We start from the raw sequence: 20,000 nt of genomic DNA, 5'->3' as shown, positions 1-20,000 counted from the left end.
GAGCACGTTTGTTCTTTTCCTCGTGTGCTGCTGAGTTTAGAAGGCTGCCATATTTCTCTCTAATGTGGGTATAATTGCAACAGAAGGGCGGCAGGTGTGTGTGTGATGATGGCAGAATCCCACAGAGAGAGGCAGGTGTGTGTGTGAGGCAGGTGTGTGTGTGTGTGTGTGTGTGTGTGTGTGTGTCTGTGATGATGGCAGGATCCCACAGAGAGAGGCAGGTGTGTGTGTGAGGCAGGTGTGTGTGTGTGTGTGCAGGTGTGTGTTTGTGTGTGTGTGTGTGTGTGTGTGTGTGTGTGTGTGTGTGTGTGTGTGTGTGTGTGTGTGTGTGTGTGTGTGTGATGATGGCAGGATCCCACAGAGAGAGCGTCTGATGAGAACACTCATGCACACAGCACTGTCTAACTTCTATCTGTGTGGACATGTTGCTACAATGTTTGTATGTGCAAAAAACCACACAATGCGTTGTTATCAACTATTATTGCTAACAATGGCTAGCTTGGCTAGCTAGAGCTCACCCTGGCTGCTTTCCCAACTGCTTACATGGATGGAACGTCGACAACTTGGGTGTGACGTCACTCAACTGCGATTTTCCTACTTCCCAATGCAAAGGGAATGGAACATTAGTCACATTTTCCAGATTGGCATTTTTTACCTTATTCATGCACAGCATCCATTTTTAACTCTTAAACTATATTTGCGAGGTGCACTGGAATGCAGCATTGGTGACAGGTGTCGCGATAGTATCATTGTTTCCATATTTCACCATCATTGGACAATTAGAGAGCCAAAGTCACACCCTCTTCCCGGGTTCGGCATCCCCACCAAGGGATCGCCATTCATTTTTCCATTCACATTTCGTAAAATGCTTATAAAAATATTTGCACTTGGTCAAACCAAGCGATTCAGCGATATTTAGAATCAGGAGAGACCATAGAACATTTCACTCAGACAAAAACTAAAATCAGCAACAACAAAAATGGTTGTTGTTGTTTTGGTCTAAGTGAAATGTTATAATCCTTGCAATAATAGATACTGCAGGCAATCATTTGTTTAATAATCATTTGTTTAATAATTTGTTTATAGCCTGTTTCCGACATGCTGTTGGTTAGTGTTAATTTTGTCCGCAATTTTTTTTATTTAGTCTTAGTCTTAGTCCCGTGTCAAATGTCCTTGTTAGTTTTTATCATATTTAGTCAACCTCATCCTCTTTTTGTTTGGTCAAGCTTCAGTCGACTAAAAGTCTGAACATTTTAGTCTCGTCTTAGTCTTGGGGGAGAAGGTAGTCGACTAACATTTTTCGTCATAGTTTTCGTCGACGAAATGAACATTGATCAGATCTAGCTGCATGTATAGGCCCGTTCTCTGTGTCTGCTGTGGAGGGCAGGTTTGAGCCTGACTTGACACCCAGGTCACTTCGAGGTTGTCTTTGTGACAGATCCTCTGGCTGAATGATTGATGAGTGGACATTCATGGAATATGGATTGTTTAACATTGATATGTGGCCTTGACAGCTGCGCTGGAGGGTTACGTATCTGATGCAAAGTCAGGTCATTTTGTGCTAACCTTTATACAGATTGAAGGACAACAGAAACACACATCGTAAATAATTCAGATGATCTTGGTGCCTTAAAATCTCTTTAAAAACATCCCAGATGTTTGTTTGGCACATCAGAGTTTGAGGTGAAACATTTCTCAGAGGCAAAGAAGGAACTACTACAGCCGTTGGATTTGTATCACTATTATATCAGGAGATTAACAAGAAATGACCAATCACAGCGGGAGAGAGGGTTAAAAATAGGGAGACTCTCGTGAAGATCAGGAGTGTTGGCACATATGATGTCCAATATGTGGCCCTTCACTTGCTTGATGTAAGTCAGTATGGCCCTCTGGAAGAAAATGTTGCCCACCCCTGGTCTATACGCTAGACTTGGCTTGGCACCTGTCTGTGTGCTTCTGTGTCATTGACCTGTCTCACTGTGACCTGTGACCTGTCTCACTGTGACCTGCTGTCTCACTGTGACCTGCTGTCTCACTGTGACCTGCTGTCTCACTGTGACCTGCTGTCTCACTGTGACCTGTCTCACTGTGACCTGTCTCATGTGTGGCTGACCTGTCTCACTGTGACCTGTCTCACTGTGACCTGTCTCACTGTGACCTGTCTCACTGTGACCTGTCTCACTGTGTGGCTGACCTGTCTCACTGTGACCTGTCTCACTGTGACCTGTCTCACTGTGTGGCTGACCTGTCTCACTGTGTGGCTGATTATGTTGTGACTGTGTTTGATTTCCAGTGCCACAAAAACTACATCCCTGTGTGCGGCTCTAATGGAGACACCTACCAGAACGAGTGCTACAGGCGACAGGCATCCTGCAAGCAGCAGAGACTCATCTCCCGCCTGTCAGACGGGCCGTGTTCTGCTGGTGAGTTCTGCCACTAAATACACCACTCATTTCATCTCATTATGTCCAGTTTGGGTTTCAAAAAGTGATTTCCTTCAGGTCAAATGTCCCCTAAACACTTGAACACGCAAGCAGCTATTTTCAATGTCCTGTGTATTTCTGGCTCTATCCAATAATGAGTTGTATTTTTCTTCTTGGTGGATATAAACATGACTAAGAATGGTAGTATATAATAATAATATGTGCATGGTGACTGCACTGATAGGAAGCTATACGTTTTTATTTGCGTGATTAAAAGTAGCTATGTTACGACACCGTCTAAGTGGTGAGCAAGAGTGATGTGAAAAATGTCTCTGGTTTGTATATTCGCAATCCTCGATCTCACGCAGGCGTAGAACGTGCGTGCTAGTTGACCGCATCGTTACATCGATCATTCCCAGCTGCATTGAACAGCACAGGCCGACGGGACACTGTGTCAGAGTACTCAAGGTTAAATGATCAGTAAAAGTGTTGTAAAACTTTGTTTTAATGTTGTGCTATGAATCATTTGGTCTGGTTAGGTGTCCCTTCTTTCAAATGATGGAGTTGTAATTATGGAATGAAACGGTTAAATACAGAGTCTCTTTTAAATCAGGCACTTGTATCAGGCACAATGATTATTATTGAGCTAAAGCTGATATTTAGTTTAGACATTTTAACAATAGATAGCTACATATTCCTTCACTCTCCTCGCCCTGCTAGGTACAGTAGTCACACTATAGACTATAGAGGGGATTTAGAAGTGGGTATACTCAATGCAGACTCAAAGATAAGTGGGTCTACCCGCGTATACCTGCGTATATACCCTGCACTACACTCTCAGCTCCTCCAACACCCCCAGCCCAGCCCCGCCCACCCGGCTGAGGTGATTTTCTCATCAAGCGCCCCCGGGCTCTGCTTCTCCCCGGCTGGAGTGCATGTTGTCTGGAGAACTTACAGCGGTGGCGCGCTCCAATTCAATCGGGCAGCGGTGTGATTTCCCAGGTGGCTACAGGCTCGCCGCCTCGCTCTGATTGGCCGTTAGCTCACTGGGGATCCGCTCGCCAATTTCCCCTCCTGCAGATTTATGCTTCCTGTAATCGGAGCGTTTGGCGGCTCGCGGGCCCGGGCAGCACCGCTAACACTCAGGCCCGGGCAGCACCGCTAACACTCAGGCCCGGGCAGCACCTCTAACACTCAGGCCCGGGCAGCACCACTAACACTCAGGCCCGGGCAGCACCACTAACACTCAGGCCAGGCCCGGGCAGCACCACTAACACACAGGCCCGGGCAGCACCGCTAACACTCAGGCCCGGGCAGCACCGCTAACACTCAGGCCGGGCAGCACCACTAACACTCAGGCCCGGGCAGCACCGCTAACACTCAGGCCCGGGCAGCACCGCTAACACTCAGGCCCGGGCAGCACCGCTAACACTCAGGCCCGGGCAGCACCGCTAACACTCAGGCCCGGGCAGCACCGCTAACACTCAGGCCCGGGCAGCACCGCTAACACTCAGGCCCGGGCAGCACCGCTAACACTCAGGCCCGGGCAGCACCGCTAACACTCAGGCCCGGGCAGCACCGCTAACACTCAGGCCCGGGCAGCACCGCTAACACTCAGGCCCGGGCAGCACCGCTAACACTCAGGCCCGGGCAGCACCGCTAACACTCAGGCCCGGGCAGCACCTCTAACACTCAGGCCCGGGCAGCACCACTAACACTCAGGCCCGGGCAGCACCGCTAACACTCAGGCCCGGGCAGCACCACTAACACTCAGGCCCGGGCAGCACCGCTAACACTCAGGCCCGGGCAGCACCACTAACACACAGGCCCGGGCAGCACCTCTAACACTCAGGCCCGGGCAGCACCGCTAACACTCAGGCCCGGGCAGCACCACTAACACTCAGGCCCGGGCAGCACCGCTAACACTCAGGCCCGGGCAGCACCACTAACACACAGGCCCGGGCAGCACCGCTAACACTCAGGCCCGGGCAGCACCACTAACACACAGGCCCGGGCAGCACCTCTAACACTCAGGCCCGGGCAGCACCACTAACACTCAGGCCCGGGCAGCACCTCTAACACTCAGGCCCGGGCAGCACCTCTAACACTCAGGCCCGGGCAGCACCACTAACACTCAGGCCCGGGCAGCACCTCTAACACTCAGGCCCGGGCAGCACCTCTAACACTCAGGCCCGGGCAGCACCACTAACACTCAGGCCCGGGCAGCACCTCTAACACTCAGGCCCGGGCAGCACCTCTAACACTCAGGCCCGGGCAGCACCTCTAACACTCAGGCCCGGGCAGCACCTCTAACACTCAGGCCCGGGCAGCACCACTAACACTCAGGCCCGGGCAGCACCACTAACACTCAGGCCCGGGCAGCACCTCTAACACTCAGGCCCGGGCAGCACCACTAACACTCAGGCCCGGGCAGCACCACTAACACTCAGGCCCGGGCAGCACCTCTAACACTCAGGCCCGGGCAGCACCACTAACACTCAGGCCCGGGCAGCACCACTAACACTCAGGCCCGGGCAGCACCACTAACACACAGGCCCGGGCAGCACCACTAACACACAGGCCCGGGCAGCACCTCTAACACTCAGGCCTGGGCAGCACCACTAACACTCAGGCCCGGGCAGCACCTCTAACACTCAGGCCCGGGCAGCACCTCTAACACTCAGGCCCGGGCAGCACCTCTAACACTCAGGCCCGGGCAGCACCTCTAACACTCAGGAGAGAGAGAGATAGAGAGAGAGAGAGAGAGAGAGAGAGAGAGAGAGAGAGAGAGAGAGAGAGAGAGTAGAGAGAGAGAGATAATAGAGAGAGAGAGGGAGAGAAAAACAGGGAGAGTAGAGAGAGAGAGATAATAGAGAGAGAGAGGGAGAGAAAAACAGGGAGAGTAGAGAGAGAGAGAGGGAGAGAGAGAGAGGGAGAGAAAGACAGAGAGAGTAGAGAGAGAGGGAGAGGAGAGAGAGAGAGAGTAGAGAGAAAGAGAGCAGGTAGCACTCATTTTTGTCAGGTAGCTCAGTGGACATAGTCTAAGTAACACGTATACATTTACTAAACTTTCACCTTGAAACCCAATGTATCCCCCAACACACACACACACACACACACACACACACACACACGCACACGCGCGCTAACAACAGCTAACACGCTAACAACAGCTAACAACTCACTAACTGAAGGCTGGACTCCACCTGCAGTTTAAAACAACACTCTTTACATTGAAGCAATCCTATCTTGACGGCCGTGTTAATATGAAGCTGACCGCTGGCCCCTCCCATCAAAAACACTCCAATCACCACATTGTACGACGTGCCGCAGCGAAAGGTGAAATGTAATTGAACAACGCAGCCAGACCAGGATCCATTTGTTAATGCAACCACACCGTGTGCCAGGATCCTGCAAGCAACCACACCACGTGCCAAGATCCTCCAAGCAACCACACCGTGTGCCAAGATCCTCCAAGCAAGCGTCCATTTCTTCATTCGAGGACGCCATTTATCCCTTTAAGGTCCACTTCCTGCAGCAGCAGCAGCTGCATGGCACCAGCTTCACCCTCTTTATCAACAGCTCTGCTCTTACAAAGGATCATGGGACACCTTCTCTTTTTCTTGCACATGATCACATTTAAAGACACTAATACGAGTACAAAATATCAGTCCAAAAATACTGCTGTCAGCATTCGCTTAAAAAAAACAAAAATGACACAAGACCTTGATAAGTTCTTGTTAAGTGTTCAGAAATGGCTAATAGGGTGTTCTCGTGTCTCTTATTTCTCCACAGATCCTGGTTCTGGTTCTGGAGATGGAGACGGTAAGTCTGATTTTCCACCAGTGGCTTTTTTAAATCTCTGTGTAGCTGTGGTCATTTTTGCAGTGGCTTTTCTAAAAAAAAAAAAAAAAAAAAATGCAATTTGCGATGTTTTATTTCTTTATCTATGTGTTTTTGTTTTCCCTGCTTTAAAATTATGGGAACTGGCAAAAATTGAGGGAAAAAAAGATGCAACTTTTCTCAAAAAAAAAAAAAAAAAATGCAAGTTTGATGTGTTAAAACGTGTTCATGGAAACCCAAAACAGCAGAAGTATATTCCGACACAGGACAGACGCACGAGTGACTAATATCACATACTGTCATGCAACAGTTTGGATCTCACCTACAATTACCTCTCATTGCCACAGGTGTCACCCAAGAGAACAGAACTGAAATCTAGATCGATTTCTGTCCGTTGGGCTGAACATCAATGTGTCCGCTGAAAAAAAGACAGTAGGAACTTCTCTGATTTGCTAATCAGATCGTGACGAATCCGTCCTTACAGAAAAAGTTCACCTGGGTTGAACCATCAGAACCATCAGAACCATCAGCCGAGACAACGGGCAGCTCTCATTGGAAATCAGTTGAGGTGAACGGAGACGTTGGACGGACACAACGAGTCGGATCAGTGAAAAGTGTAAAAACTAGTAAAAAAAAAAAGAAAATAGTGAAAAGTATAGTATCTGAAATGATACATTGTTAAAACAGCCGCTCTTTGCCTTGTGTTTCACTGAGATGTCATCAGCCACACAGCAGTAAGTGTATTGTTGTTTTCTCCTCTTGCTGTCAAAGCGGTCACAGTAATAATAGAGTAACGGTGAATCGATGAAGCGAAGGCGTAAGTGTTTAGTGTTAGTTTGTTTTCTGCCTCCAGACAAGAGGTGGCTGGTAAAGGAAAGAGGTGTATTGGACAGCGGGTGGTAAGCATGGGGTGGTAAGCATGGGGTGGTAAGCATGGGGTGGTAAGCATGGGGGGATGGGGTGGAGAGATGGGCTGAGGCTGGAGACTAGGCTTGCCATGGTAGTCGGTGTTACACGGTGGTGGGGCGTACACCGATTACATAACATGTCCACCGGTAACACCGTTCATTTGATGTTGATAGTGTCTCTGTCTCTGCACTAGCTTCTCCTGATGAAGATGTTGATAGTGTCTTTGTCTCTGCACTAGCTTCCCCTGATGAAGATGTTGATAGTGTCTTTGTCTCTGCACTAGCTTCTCCTGATGAAGATGTTGATAGTGTCTCTGTCTCTGCACTAGCTTCCTCTGATGAAGATGTTGATAGTGTCTCTGTCTCTGCACTAGCTTCCTCTGATGAAGATGTTGATAGTGTCTCTGTCTCTGCACTAGCTTCCCCTGATGAAGATGTTGATAGTGTCTTTGTCTCTGCACTAGCTTCCTCTGATGAAGATGTTGATAGTGTCTCTGTCTCTGCACTAGCTTCCTCTGATGAAGATGTTGATAGTGTCTCTGTCTCTGCACTAGCTTCCCCTGATGAAGATGTTGATAGTGTCTCTGTCTCTGCACTAGCTTCTCCTGATGAAGATGTTGATAGTGTCTCTGTCTCTGCACTAGCTTCCTCTGATGAAGATGTTGATAGTGTCTCTGTCTCTGCACTAGCTTCCTCTGATGAAGATGTTGATAGTGTCTCTGTCTCTGCACTAGCTTCCTCTGATGAAGATGTTGATAGTGTCTCTGTCTCTGCACTAGCTTCCTCTGATGAAGATGTTGATAGTGTCTCTGTATCTGCACTAGCTTCCTCTGATGAAGATGTTGATAGTGTCTCTGTCTCTGCACTAGCTTCCTCTGATGAAGATGTTGATAGTGTCTCTGTCTCTGCACTAGCTTCCTCTGATGAAGATGTTGATAGTGTCTTTGTCTCTGCACTAGCTTCCTCTGATGAAGATGTTGATAGTGTCTTTGTCTCTGCACTAGCTTCCTCTGATGAAGATGTTGATAGTGTCTTTGTCTCTGCACTAGCTTCCTCTGATGAAGATGTTGATAGTGTCTCTGTCTCTGCACTAGCTTCCTCTGATGAAGATGTTGATAGTGTCTTTGTCTCTGCACTAGCTTCTCCTGATGAAGATGTTGATAGTGTCTCTGTCTCTGCACTAGCTTCCTCTGATGAAGATGTTGATAGTGTCTTTGTCTCTGCACTAGCTTCCTCTGATGAAGATGTTGATAGTGTCTCTGTCTCTGCACTAGCTTCCTCTGATGAAGATGTTGATAGTGTCTTTGTCTCTGCACTAGCTTCCTCTGATGAAGATGTTGATAGTGTCTCTGTCTCTGCACTAGCTTCCTCTGATGAAGATGTTGATAGTGTCTTTGTCTCTGCACTAGCTTCCTCTGATGAAGATGTTGATAGTGTCTCTGTCTCTGCACTAGCTTCCTCTGATGAAGATGTTGATAGTGTCTCTGTATCTGCACTAGCTTCCTCTGATGAAGATGTTGATAGTGTCTCTGTCTCTGCACTAGCTTCCTCTGATGAAGATGTTGATAGTGTCTCTGTCTCTGCACTAGCTTCCTCTGATGAAGATGTTGATAGTGTCTTTGTCTCTGCACTAGCTTCCTCTGATGAAGATGTTGATAGTGTCTTTGTCTCTGCACTAGCTTCCTCTGATGAAGATGTTGATAGTGTCTTTGTCTCTGCACTAGCTTCCTCTGATGAAGATGTTGATAGTGTCTCTGTCTCTGCACTAGCTTCCTCTGATGAAGATGTTGATAGTGTCTTTGTCTCTGCACTAGCTTCTCCTGATGAAGATGTTGATAGTGTCTCCGTCTCTGCACTAGCTTCCTCTGATGAAGATGTTGATAGTGTCTTTGTCTCTGCACTAGCTTCCTCTGATGAAGATGTTGATAGTGTCTCTGTCTCTGCACTAGCTTCCTCTGATGAAGATGTTGATAGTGTCTTTGTCTCTGCACTAGCTTCCTCTGATGAAGATGTTGATAGTGTCTCTGTCTCTGCACTAGCTTCCTCTGATGAAGATGTTGATAGTGTCTTTGTCTCTGCACTAGCTTCCTCTGATGAAGATGTTGATAGTGTCTCTGTCTCTGCACTAGCTTCCTCTGATGAAGATGTTGATAGTGTCTCTGTCTCTGCACTAGCTTCTCCTGATGAAGATGTTGATAGTGTCTTTGTCTCTGCACTAGCTTCTCCTGATGAAGATGTTGATAGTGTCTCTGTCTCTGCACTAGCTTCTCCTGATGAAGATGTTGATAGTGTCTCTGTCTCTGCACTAGCTTCCCCTGATGAAGATGTTGATAGTGTCTTTGTCTCTGCACTAGCTTCTCCTGATGAAGATGTTGATAGTGTCTTTGTCTCTGCACTAGCTTCCCCTGATGAAGATGTTGATAGTGTCTCTGTCTCTGCACTAGCTTCCCCTGATGAAGATGTTGATAGTGTCTCTGTCTCTGCACTAGCTTCCTCTGATGAAGATGTTGATAGTGTCTCTGTCTCTGCACTAGCTTCCTCTGATGAAGATGTTGATAGTGTCTCTGTCTCTGCACTAGCTTCCCCTGATGAAGATGTTGATAGTGTCTTTGTCTCTGCACTAGCTTCCCCTGATGAAGATGTTGATAGTGTCTCTGTCTCTGCACTAGCTTCCCCTGATGAAGATGTTGATAGTGTCTCTGTCTCTGCACTAGCTTCCTCTGATGAAGATGTTGATAGTGTCTCTGTCTCTGCACTAGCTTCTCCTGATGAAGACGTTGATAGTGTCTCTGTCTCTGCACTAGCTTCCCCTGATGAAGATGTTGATAGTGTCTTTGTCTCTGCACTAGCTTCTCCTGATGAAGACGTTGATAGTGTCTCTGTCTCTGCACTAGCTTCTCCTGATGAAGATGTTGATAGTGTCTCTGTCTCTGCACTAGCTTCCTCTGATGAAGATGTTGATAGTGTCTCTGTCTCTGCACTAGCTTCCCCTGATGAAGATGTTGATAGTGTCTCTGTCTCTGTAGTGGGGCTCAAAAAATGCACTTTCAATGTAAAATAGGTCGCTTCCGGAAAGAAGCGCCAAAATTTGCACAAATACTCCTTGTGGATTGTTATTTTGATAAAAGTAACTGGCCACGCAGAAATCTTGATCTTTCCAAGATGGCCGCCATTTCCCGGCCCAAAAACACTATTTTGGGGGCAACTTTGGGTAGAATTGTCCAATACGAATGATCTTGTTATCAAACCATACATTTATGACCACAGAGAAGCCAGATTTGTTCCATGTAAATTTCTAAATGGCTGCCATTTCAAAGATGGCTGCCATTTCAGCTATTTTTACCATTAGTGGGACTCAAAACAGCACCTTTAGGTCGCTTCCGGAAAGAAGCGACAAAATTGGCACAAATACTCCTTGTGGACTGTTATTTTGATAAAAGTAATTGGCCATGCAGATTTTTTTTTTCCAAGATGGCCGCCATTTCCAGCCTGAAAACACTATTTTGGGGGCAACTTTGGGTAGAATTGTCCAATATGAATGATCTTGTTATCAAACCATACATTTATGACCACAGAGAAGCCAGATTTATTCCATGAAAATTTCAAAATGGCTGCCATTTTAAAGATGGCTGCCATTTCTGCTATTTTTACCATAGGATTTCACTGTCCAGGGCGATTTTGATGATTCTGGTGTCAAATGACAGGTTTTTAACTATGGAAATTTCAAAATTATACATCAGAAATCATTTGTATATCTCCTTTTACCATTTACTCTAAAACACTAAGGTCCCTATTGTTGCATCGGCGCTGTTTCTAGGCCGAACGCCTGGCGCAGCTCAAATCAGTGGGCGTGGACAAGCGCACTTGATATCGTCGTGCTGGCGCTAGACGCAGCCTCAACCATTACAACCACGCCTTTTAAGCGTAAAATTATGCACCGTCATGCTCATTGGATAACTGCAATAAACGAATTGCACGCTTGCCTTTTTAGCTCCAATTCCAGTGATCCCGCAAAACCAGACGAAAGCCAAACGCTCTGCCCCCCCCCCCCCCTCCCCTCCCTTCATCCAGTCTGTCTGTCTGCATTATAGGCTATTATTCCATATTATTATGCTTCTCAAACCAATCTAACTGCAGTTTCAATACTGCAAGCATGTAAATACGCTACACTATAGCAAGATCAAAGTGAAAATAATGTTCTAAAGGCATCAGCTACAAAAATATAGCCTATCCCTATATGATGAGATTAATTTTATATTGGTGAAAGTTTGTTCAGAACGATATCGTTTTCTCTCCCCTGCTGCAGGTAGAATGATGCATATAAATATACCCTACATTATGTAAAGTCATTGCATAAATGTGTTTTTATTGTAAAACTAAATGTGAAGTTGGGCCAAGTTATTGGAGCGGACATCACAGTATAGCACATGACAGTAGAAGCGCGTTCCGCTGACACTTATCTAAATGACGTTAAATCGACAAAGGATATATATAGGCCCAGGAGGACATATATGTTTCACTTAGGGTGGTGTTTTAATTTCGATGATTTATTTGGTCCAATATTGAAATGTTCTACAATTGCAGGCTGTGTTACCATTACACATTATTTTAGATCGACCTTTTATATCTATTTCGCCTCATTTGGTTGCTATTTAGTAGCGAAATTGAGTACCCAATTGCATGCTGGGGCATTCACAGGCAGTCAGAGAGAGACAGTTGTATTGTGCCTGTCAGACTGCCTGCAGCCTCAAAGCGGTACGGACGGAGTTGTTTTACCCAGGCTGGACGCATTGTCACACAGGCTTGTGACAGTAACTCAACGCGGAAGGATTTATTTCACAATAAACTGGTAAACGCACACCAATGCCTGCTCCTGTCAGTAGGAGATAGGGAGAGAGTGACACAGAGAAGGGTGACAGAGGAGAGAGGGGAGGGACTGGCCCACTGAATAGGCCTGCTTTTCAAAGGCGCAAAGCGCTAAATGTAGGCCAGGTGCGAAGATAGCAGTACGCCGGTAGTTAGCGCCGACACGCCCACTTTGGTCCATTCTGGGACTGCGCCACGCCCATTCGGCCTAAAGCGCATTTGGCAGCCTAAAGCCATATTGATATCGTCCCAAAACAGGCGCAAGGCACGTTTTTTTGCGTTTAAGGCCCGTTTTAGCGCCGAAGGCTTGTGGGAGAATAGGGCCCTAAATCTCTAAAATACTGTTGTTTATGCATATTTTCACATTACTTTGAAAATATATGCAGAGTAAATGGCAAAAGGAGATATACAAATCATTTCTGATGTATAATTTTGAAATTTCCATAGTTAAAAACCTGTCATTTGACACCAGAATCATCAAAATCGCCCTGGACAGTGAAATCCTATGGTAAAAATAGCAGAAATGGCAGCCATCTTTAAAATGGCAGCCATTTTGAAATTTTCATGGAATAAATCTGGCTTCTCTGTGGTCATAAATGTATGGTTTGATAACAAGATCATTCATATTGGACAATTCTACCCAAAGTTGCCCCCAAAATAGTGTTTTCAGGCTGGAAATGGCGGCCATCTTGGAAAAAAATAAAATTTCTGCGTGGCCAGTTACTTTTATCAAAATAACAGTCCACAAGGAGTATTTGTGCCAATTTTGGCGCTTCTTTCCAGAAGCGACCTATAGGTGCTGTTTTGAGCCCCACTACTGCACTAGCTTCCTCTGATGAAGATGTTGATAGTGTCTCTGTCTCTGCACTAGCTTCCTCTGATGAAGATGTTGATAGTGTCTCTGTCTCTCTGCACTAGCTTCCCCTGATGAAGATGTTGATAGTGTCTCTGTCTCTGCACTAGCTTCCCCTGATGAAGATGTTGATAGTGTCTCTGTCTCTGCACTAGCTTCCTCTGATGAAGATGTTGATAGTGTCTTTGTCTCTGCACTAGCTTCCTCTGATGAAGATGTTGATAGTGTCTTTGTCTCTGCACTAGCTTCCTCTGATGAAGATGTTGATAGTGTCTCTGTCTCTGCACTAGCTTCCTCTGATGAAGATGTTGATAGTGTCTTTGTCTCTGCACTAGCTTCCTCTGATGAAGATGTTGATAGTGTCTCTGTCTCTGCACTAGCTTCCTCTGATGAAGATGTTGATAGTGTCTTTGTCTCTGCACTAGCTTCCTCTGATGAAGATGTTGATAGTGTCTCTGTCTCTGCACTAGCTTCCTCTGATGAAGATGTTGATAGTGTCTCTGTCTCTGCACTAGCTTCTCCTGATGAAGATGTTGATAGTGTCTTTGTCTCTGCACTAGCTTCTCCTGATGAAGATGTTGATAGTGTCTCTGTCTCTGCACTAGCTTCTCCTGATGAAGATGTTGATAGTGTCTCTGTCTCTGCACTAGCTTCCCCTGATGAAGATGTTGATAGTGTCTTTGTCTCTGCACTAGCTTCTCCTGATGAAGATGTTGATAGTGTCTTTGTCTCTGCACTAGCTTCCCCTGATGAAGATGTTGATAGTGTCTCTGTCTCTGCACTAGCTTCCCCTGATGAAGATGTTGATAGTGTCTCTGTCTCTGCACTAGCTTCCTCTGATGAAGATGTTGATAGTGTCTCTGTCTCTGCACTAGCTTCCTCTGATGAAGATGTTGATAGTGTCTCTGTCTCTGCACTAGCTTCCCCTGATGAAGATGTTGATAGTGTCTTTGTCTCTGCACTAGCTTCCCCTGATGAAGATGTTGATAGTGTCTCTGTCTCTGCACTAGCTTCCCCTGATGAAGATGTTGATAGTGTCTCTGTCTCTGCACTAGCTTCCTCTGATGAAGATGTTGATAGTGTCTCTGTCTCTGCACTAGCTTCTCCTGATGAAGACGTTGATAGTGTCTCTGTCTCTGCACTAGCTTCCCCTGATGAAGATGTTGATAGTGTCTTTGTCTCTGCACTAGCTTCTCCTGATGAAGACGTTGATAGTGTCTCTGTCTCTGCACTAGCTTCTCCTGATGAAGATGTTGATAGTGTCTCTGTCTCTGCACTAGCTTCCTCTGATGAAGATGTTGATAGTGTCTCTGTCTCTGCACTAGCTTCCCCTGATGAAGATGTTGATAGTGTCTCTGTCTCTGCACTAGCTTCCTCTGATGAAGATGTTGATAGTGTCTCTGTCTCTGCACTAGCTTCCTCTGATGAAGATGTTGATAGTGTCTCTGTCTCTCTGCACTAGCTTCCCCTGATGAAGATGTTGATAGTGTCTCTGTCTCTGCACTAGCTTCCCCTGATGAAGATGTTGATAGTGTCTCTGTCTCTGCACTAGCTTCCTCTGATGAAGATGTTGATAGTGTCTTTGTCTCTGCACTAGCTTCCTCTGATGAAGATGTTGATAGTGTCTTTGTCTCTGCACTAGCTTCCTCTGATGAAGATGTTGATAGTGTCTCTGTCTCTGCACTAGCTTCCTCTGATGAAGATGTTGATAGTGTCTCTGTCTCTGCACTAGCTTCTCCTGATGAAGACGTTGATAGTGTCTTTGTCTCTGCACTAGCTTCCTCTGATGAAGATGTTGATAGTGTCTCTGTCTCTGCACTAGCTTCCTCTGATGAAGATGTTGATAGTGTCTTTGTCTCTGCACTAGCTTCCTCTGATGAAGATGTTGATAGTGTCTCTGTCTCTGCACTAGCTTCCCCTGATGAAGATGTTGATAGTGTCTCTGTCTCTGCACTAGCTTCCTCTGATGAAGACGTTGATAGTGTCTCTGTCTCTGCACTAGCTTCCTCTGATGAAGATGTTGATAGTGTCTCTGTCTCTGCACTAGCTTCCCCTGATGAAGATGTTGATAGTGTCTCTGTCTCTGCACTAGCTTCCCCTGATGAAGATGTTGATAGTGTCTCTGTCTCTGCACTAGCTTCTCCTGATGAAGATGTTGATAGTGTCTCTGTCTCTCTGCACTAGCTTCTCCTGATGAAGATGTTGATAGTGTCTCTGTCTCTGCACTAGCTTCCTCTGATGAAGATGTTGATAGTGTCTCTGTCTCTGCACTAGCTTCCCCTGATGAAGATGTTGATAGTGTCTCTGTCTCTGCACTAGCTTCCTCTGATGAAGATGTTGATAGTGTCTTTGTCTCTGCACTAGCTTCTCCTGATGAAGATGTTGATAGTGTCTCTGTCTCTGCACTAGCTTCTCCTGATGAAGATGTTGATAGTGTCTCTGTCTCTGCACTAGCTTCTCCTGATGAAGATGTTGATAGTGTCTCTGTCTCTGCACTAGCTTCTCCTGATGAAGATGTTGATAGTGTCTCTGTCTCTGCACTAGCTTCTCCTGATGAAGATGTTGATAGTGTCTCTGTCTCTGCACTAGCTTCTCCTGATGAAGATGTTGATAGTGTCTCTGTCTCTGCACTAGCTTCCTCTGATGAAGACGTTGATAGTGTCTTTGTCTCTGCACTAGCTTCCCCTGATGAAGATGTTGATAGTGTCTTTGTCTCTGCACTAGCTTCTCCTGATGAAGATGTTGATAGTGTCTCTGTCTCTGCACTAGCTTCTCCTGATGAAGATGTTGATAGTGTCTCTGTCTCTGCACTAGCTTCTCCTGATGAAGATGTTGATAGTGTCTCTGTCTCTGCACTAGCTTCTCCTGATGAAGATGTTGATAGTGTCTCTGTCTCTGCACTAGCTTCCTCTGATGAAGACGTTGATAGTGTCTCTGTCTCTGCACTAGCTTCTCCTGATGAAGATGTTGATAGTGTCTCTGTCTCTGCACTAGCTTCTCCTGATGAAGATGTTGATAGTGTCTCTGTCTCTGCACTAGCTTCCCATGATGAAGATGTTGAAAGTGTCTCTGTCTCATTTTGGCAACAGAGACGTTTTGCGGGACCATCTGCGTGCGGCGGCCGCGGCGTTTGTTGTGGAATGTGGCTGCTGGGGCGTTTTAATTGGACGAGGCTACCGGGGGGGAGGCGGCTCTGCCATCTGCTCCAGGCTGAGTCGCCGATCCGGCAAACTAGCTCCCCCGCAGGCGACCGGCCGTGACGCGCCCATGAATTATTAAAGCTGATTTGAGCTCAGACGTGTTCGAGCTGTGTGTGTGTGTGTGTGTGTGTGTGTGTGTGTGTGTGTGTGTGTGTGTGTGTGTGTGTGTGTGTGTGTGGGTGTGTGTGTGTGTGTGTGTGTGTGTGTGTGTGTGTGTGTGTGGGTGTGTGTGTGTGTGTGTGTGGTTGTGGGTGTGTGTGTGTGTGTGTGTGTGTGTGTGTGTGTGTGTGTGTGTGTGTGGGTGTGTGTGTGTGTGTGTGTGTGTGTGGTTGTGGGTGTGTGTGTGGTGTGTGTGTGTGTGTGTGTGTGTGTGTGTGTGTGTGTGTGTGTGTGTGTGTGTGTGTGTGTTTGTTAGTCGGTTGTTGGTTTTTCTCTCTACAAACACGTATGGTGGAGAAAAGCCATCTACCTGCAACTGTTCCCTGGAGGCAGTGTGAAAACTTACACTGTACGGTAGCATATTGATTGTCACAGTGGGAGGAAAATATACGCTCAGTATGTTGTTATAACAAGATCTATAACAACATTATAACAAGATCTATAACAAGATAAGAGTGCTCCTCACTGAAGATGACCTTGCTGAACACAAAGTTCACAGTTTCATTAGCTGTTATAACCACAAAGGTTATTTCAGGCATTTAACCCAAATCCCCAGACAAAAATCCCATCCATTTCCCCACGAGGGAACCAGGAAGTGCACTGGCTTCTGGGTTGGCCTACAAAAAGAGTTCATCCCTCTGGTGCCAGAGCCCACAGTGTGAGGCGGAGCAGTTTGGGAATGCCGTTGTTCAGAGGCGGAGCCAAACGACACACCAGGGAATGTTGTTCAGAGGCGGAGCCAAACGACACACCAGGGAATGTTGTTCAGAGGCGGAGCCAAACGACACACCAGGGAATGTTGTTCAGAGGCGGAGCCAAACGACACAGCAGGGAATGCTGCCTGGATGTGTTTTTCACTGCCAAGTTAATGTTCTGGAAAGAGGTGGGAAAAAGAAAGAATAATAGACAGTGTTAAGCCTGGACTATGCTTGACGCTTTGGCCGGCCGTACGGAAATGAGAGACACGGAATCCTGACGAGGAAACGTGTGGAGCTTTTATACTCTGTGCAGGTTTCTGCTCGCAGAATTGAGCGCGAATCTTGAAAACTCCACTTTGTCCGCCCAGCCGCGTCCGCGTCCGCGTCCGCGTCCGCGTCCACGTAGTTACAAAATTCGGGGTGCGCACGGAAAGGCGAAAACCGTCCGCACGGAGCCTTGCGGAGGGGCGTGTCTGCTGATTTGACGTCACTTTTTTTACACTCGCGTTCCTCGCTGATGCGGAAAGCATAATGAGCCCTTTACTGTGGGAGGAAAAGCTTCCACAGCTTAGGGAAGCAGAACCGGTGCTTAAAAAATACTAAGAATTGTAACATAAAGTGCTGCTGTACTGCTGTCCAAGCAGAGCACAGACAGAGACCAAAACATATACTAAGCATATACTAGGTTTCCCTTAGCTTTTTGCCAGGCAGCTGTCTCTGTCTGTCTGACTGACTCACTCACTCACAACCCTGAGGACAAAATGACCTGGCTGACAGCCAGATGACGGATGATGTCATCAGTTTTTGTATTGATAGTACAAAAATTGAATTTTGTGAAATGATCTGTGCAAGCAGACAGAAAAACGCCCAACAGTTACACAAGATATGACTCATGACTTAATACTCATTACACAGACAGGTTCTCAAAGTTGGGTCCTTGAGCAGCAAAAAAGGGAATGATTTATTTTTACTATAATTCCATCATAAGTACGAACACAATGACAATGTGTGACTATTTTACTCGTGGGTTTCATACACTTTCTGTATAATAAAACATCTCAAAGCAAAAATCTGAGTTAAAGTATAGTATAGTTATAGTTATCTATGTAACAGTCTTATTAACACGCCGGTGTGACATCCATAATAACAGTCTTACAGTCTTATTAACACTGTCTGTCTGTCTTTGTTGCAGAATACGAGGGTTCAGGCTCTGATGTTGGGAAGAAGTTCACAAAGTGTGGAACGTGTAAATACGGGGCGGAGTGCGACGAAGACTCAGAAGACGTCTGGTGAGCTGCTCACTTCATCATAATGTTGTGAAATCATAAAGTGGTGAAAATCTGCCCAAACTGTGAAAGACAGATTTTCTGTAAGACATGAATTATGTCTAAATGATGTCCCTCAACCACAAACTGATACAGAATCCAGTTTGTGGTTTGTGGTTGAAATGTGTCCAATTTGTGTTACTGCTAATTTAGCAGTAACACAAATTGGACACATTTTCATTTAGTTGAATTTAAGCTGTGTTCACACCGAGATATTTATTTTTCGCTCTGTCGCTCAAGTCAACCCTTTGGAATCGCTCTGTCGCTCTGTTTAAATCGCTCATCAACAGGCACACGAAATGACGGACATGTGGGGGATATAACGTTACGCAATGTCATGCTGTTTGTCCACTACGAGCCACCGTCATTGTTTACAAGCTAAGCCTATCAGCGTGCTCCTAATGCGAGCTGCATACCGGTAGTACAGACTTCACTTCATGTCAGCTGTCAGGCTGTCAATGCGGTTTGTTGCCACACAATAAACCAGCGGTTTGTTCCAAGCCAGAGTGATCCTTGACTCGCTCTCACACGGCAGCCAATCAGCATTGAACAGCGAGCGACTGATGCCAGCGTATTTTCGCTCGAGTTGGAATATTTCATCTTGAGCGACGAGCGTATTTTCTCCCTGTCGCTCTGTCTCTGCCGCTCGGACGCCCAGCGATTATTCTCCCAGGCGAATATACGCTCAATCGCTCGTTTGCATTGACTTTGTATGTAAACTCGACGCCAGCGACAAACTTTAATAGGTCGGTGTGAACGCACCTTTAGGCAACTAAAACAACTTTGCTTTGACCACATCAGTCAATAAGAACAACTTCTCACTACAAATTTAAATTGGACTCATAGTAGAAATATCCTTCCTTCAAGCTTGGGAATTGTACTGCCCAACGGTTGTTGTGCATGGCCCAACTGTTAAATAAACCAATCAACTCATCTCATGAATGAAGACTAGATAAGGCTCAGTATATTCAGTCTTAGGCCATGTTCACATTACAGGCAAATCTGATTTGCTGATAAAGTCATTAATCATCATTATCTTGATTGGTTTCCCAAATCTGATCTGGCCTCCTAGTGTGAACATGGCGTTAGAACTGATCCTGGTCTCCTCAGGTGCATATGTAACATCGACTGCAGCGGGCACAATGGAAACCCGGTGTGTGCCACTGACGGGAGCTCGTACAACAACCCCTGTCTGGTCCGAGAGGCGTCCTGCATGAAGCAGGAACAAATAGACGTCAAACACCTGGGAAGGTGCCCAGGTAAGAGCAAGCTGTCACATGACTGCTCTGAACCAATCAGGGCAAACCTCCTGAGCTTCACAGTAGTGTTGGAGTACTCGAGACCGGTCTCAAGAACACATTTTGATGGTCTTGGTCTGGTGTCGGTGTCGGTCTCCGGGAAGCCGGACTCAGGATTTTATTTCAAGACCGGCCGAGACCACAACTGTAGTGACATCATTACTGTGATTGGGTGTAAAAATGCCTCCTAACTTAATGCAGTTAAAGTTAAAGTTAAAGGTCATGCACATGCTTCATACTCTCCGGTATGAAGCACCCTGAGGTGATGAGCACCTGCCCACCATCCTCCTGCTCCTCCTCCGGGCCCTGGGCCAGCACCTCCTGTCTGGATCAGAACCTCCTGTCTGGATCAGAACCTCCTGTCTGGATCAGCACCTCCTGTCTGGATCAGAACCTCCTGTCTGGATCAGCACCTCCTGTCTGGATC

The 20,000-nt window shown here is 46.4% G+C and overlaps 1 protein-coding gene across 1 annotated transcript in view; it reads left to right on the top strand.

The window, feature by feature from the left end:
* The window catches only part of LOC310796609 (tomoregulin-1-like), an 84,462-nt gene that overhangs the window by 55,813 nt on the left and 8,649 nt on the right, over positions 1-20,000 (top strand). Inside the window, exons 3-6 of the mRNA XM_083658824.1 lie at positions 2,294-2,423; positions 6,219-6,248; positions 18,143-18,239; positions 19,386-19,534. Coding sequence (XP_083514950.1) covers positions 2,294-2,423; positions 6,219-6,248; positions 18,143-18,239; positions 19,386-19,534 — 406 coding nt within the window. The remainder of the gene's footprint in view (positions 1-2,293; positions 2,424-6,218; positions 6,249-18,142; positions 18,240-19,385; positions 19,535-20,000) is intronic.

This window comes from Poromitra crassiceps, assembly GCF_964638095.1.
Source record: "Poromitra crassiceps genome assembly, chromosome: 23".
Classification (NCBI taxonomy): Eukaryota; Metazoa; Chordata; class Actinopteri; order Beryciformes; family Melamphaidae; genus Poromitra; species Poromitra crassiceps.
This window is presented reverse-complemented; position numbering and strand designations above follow the sequence as displayed.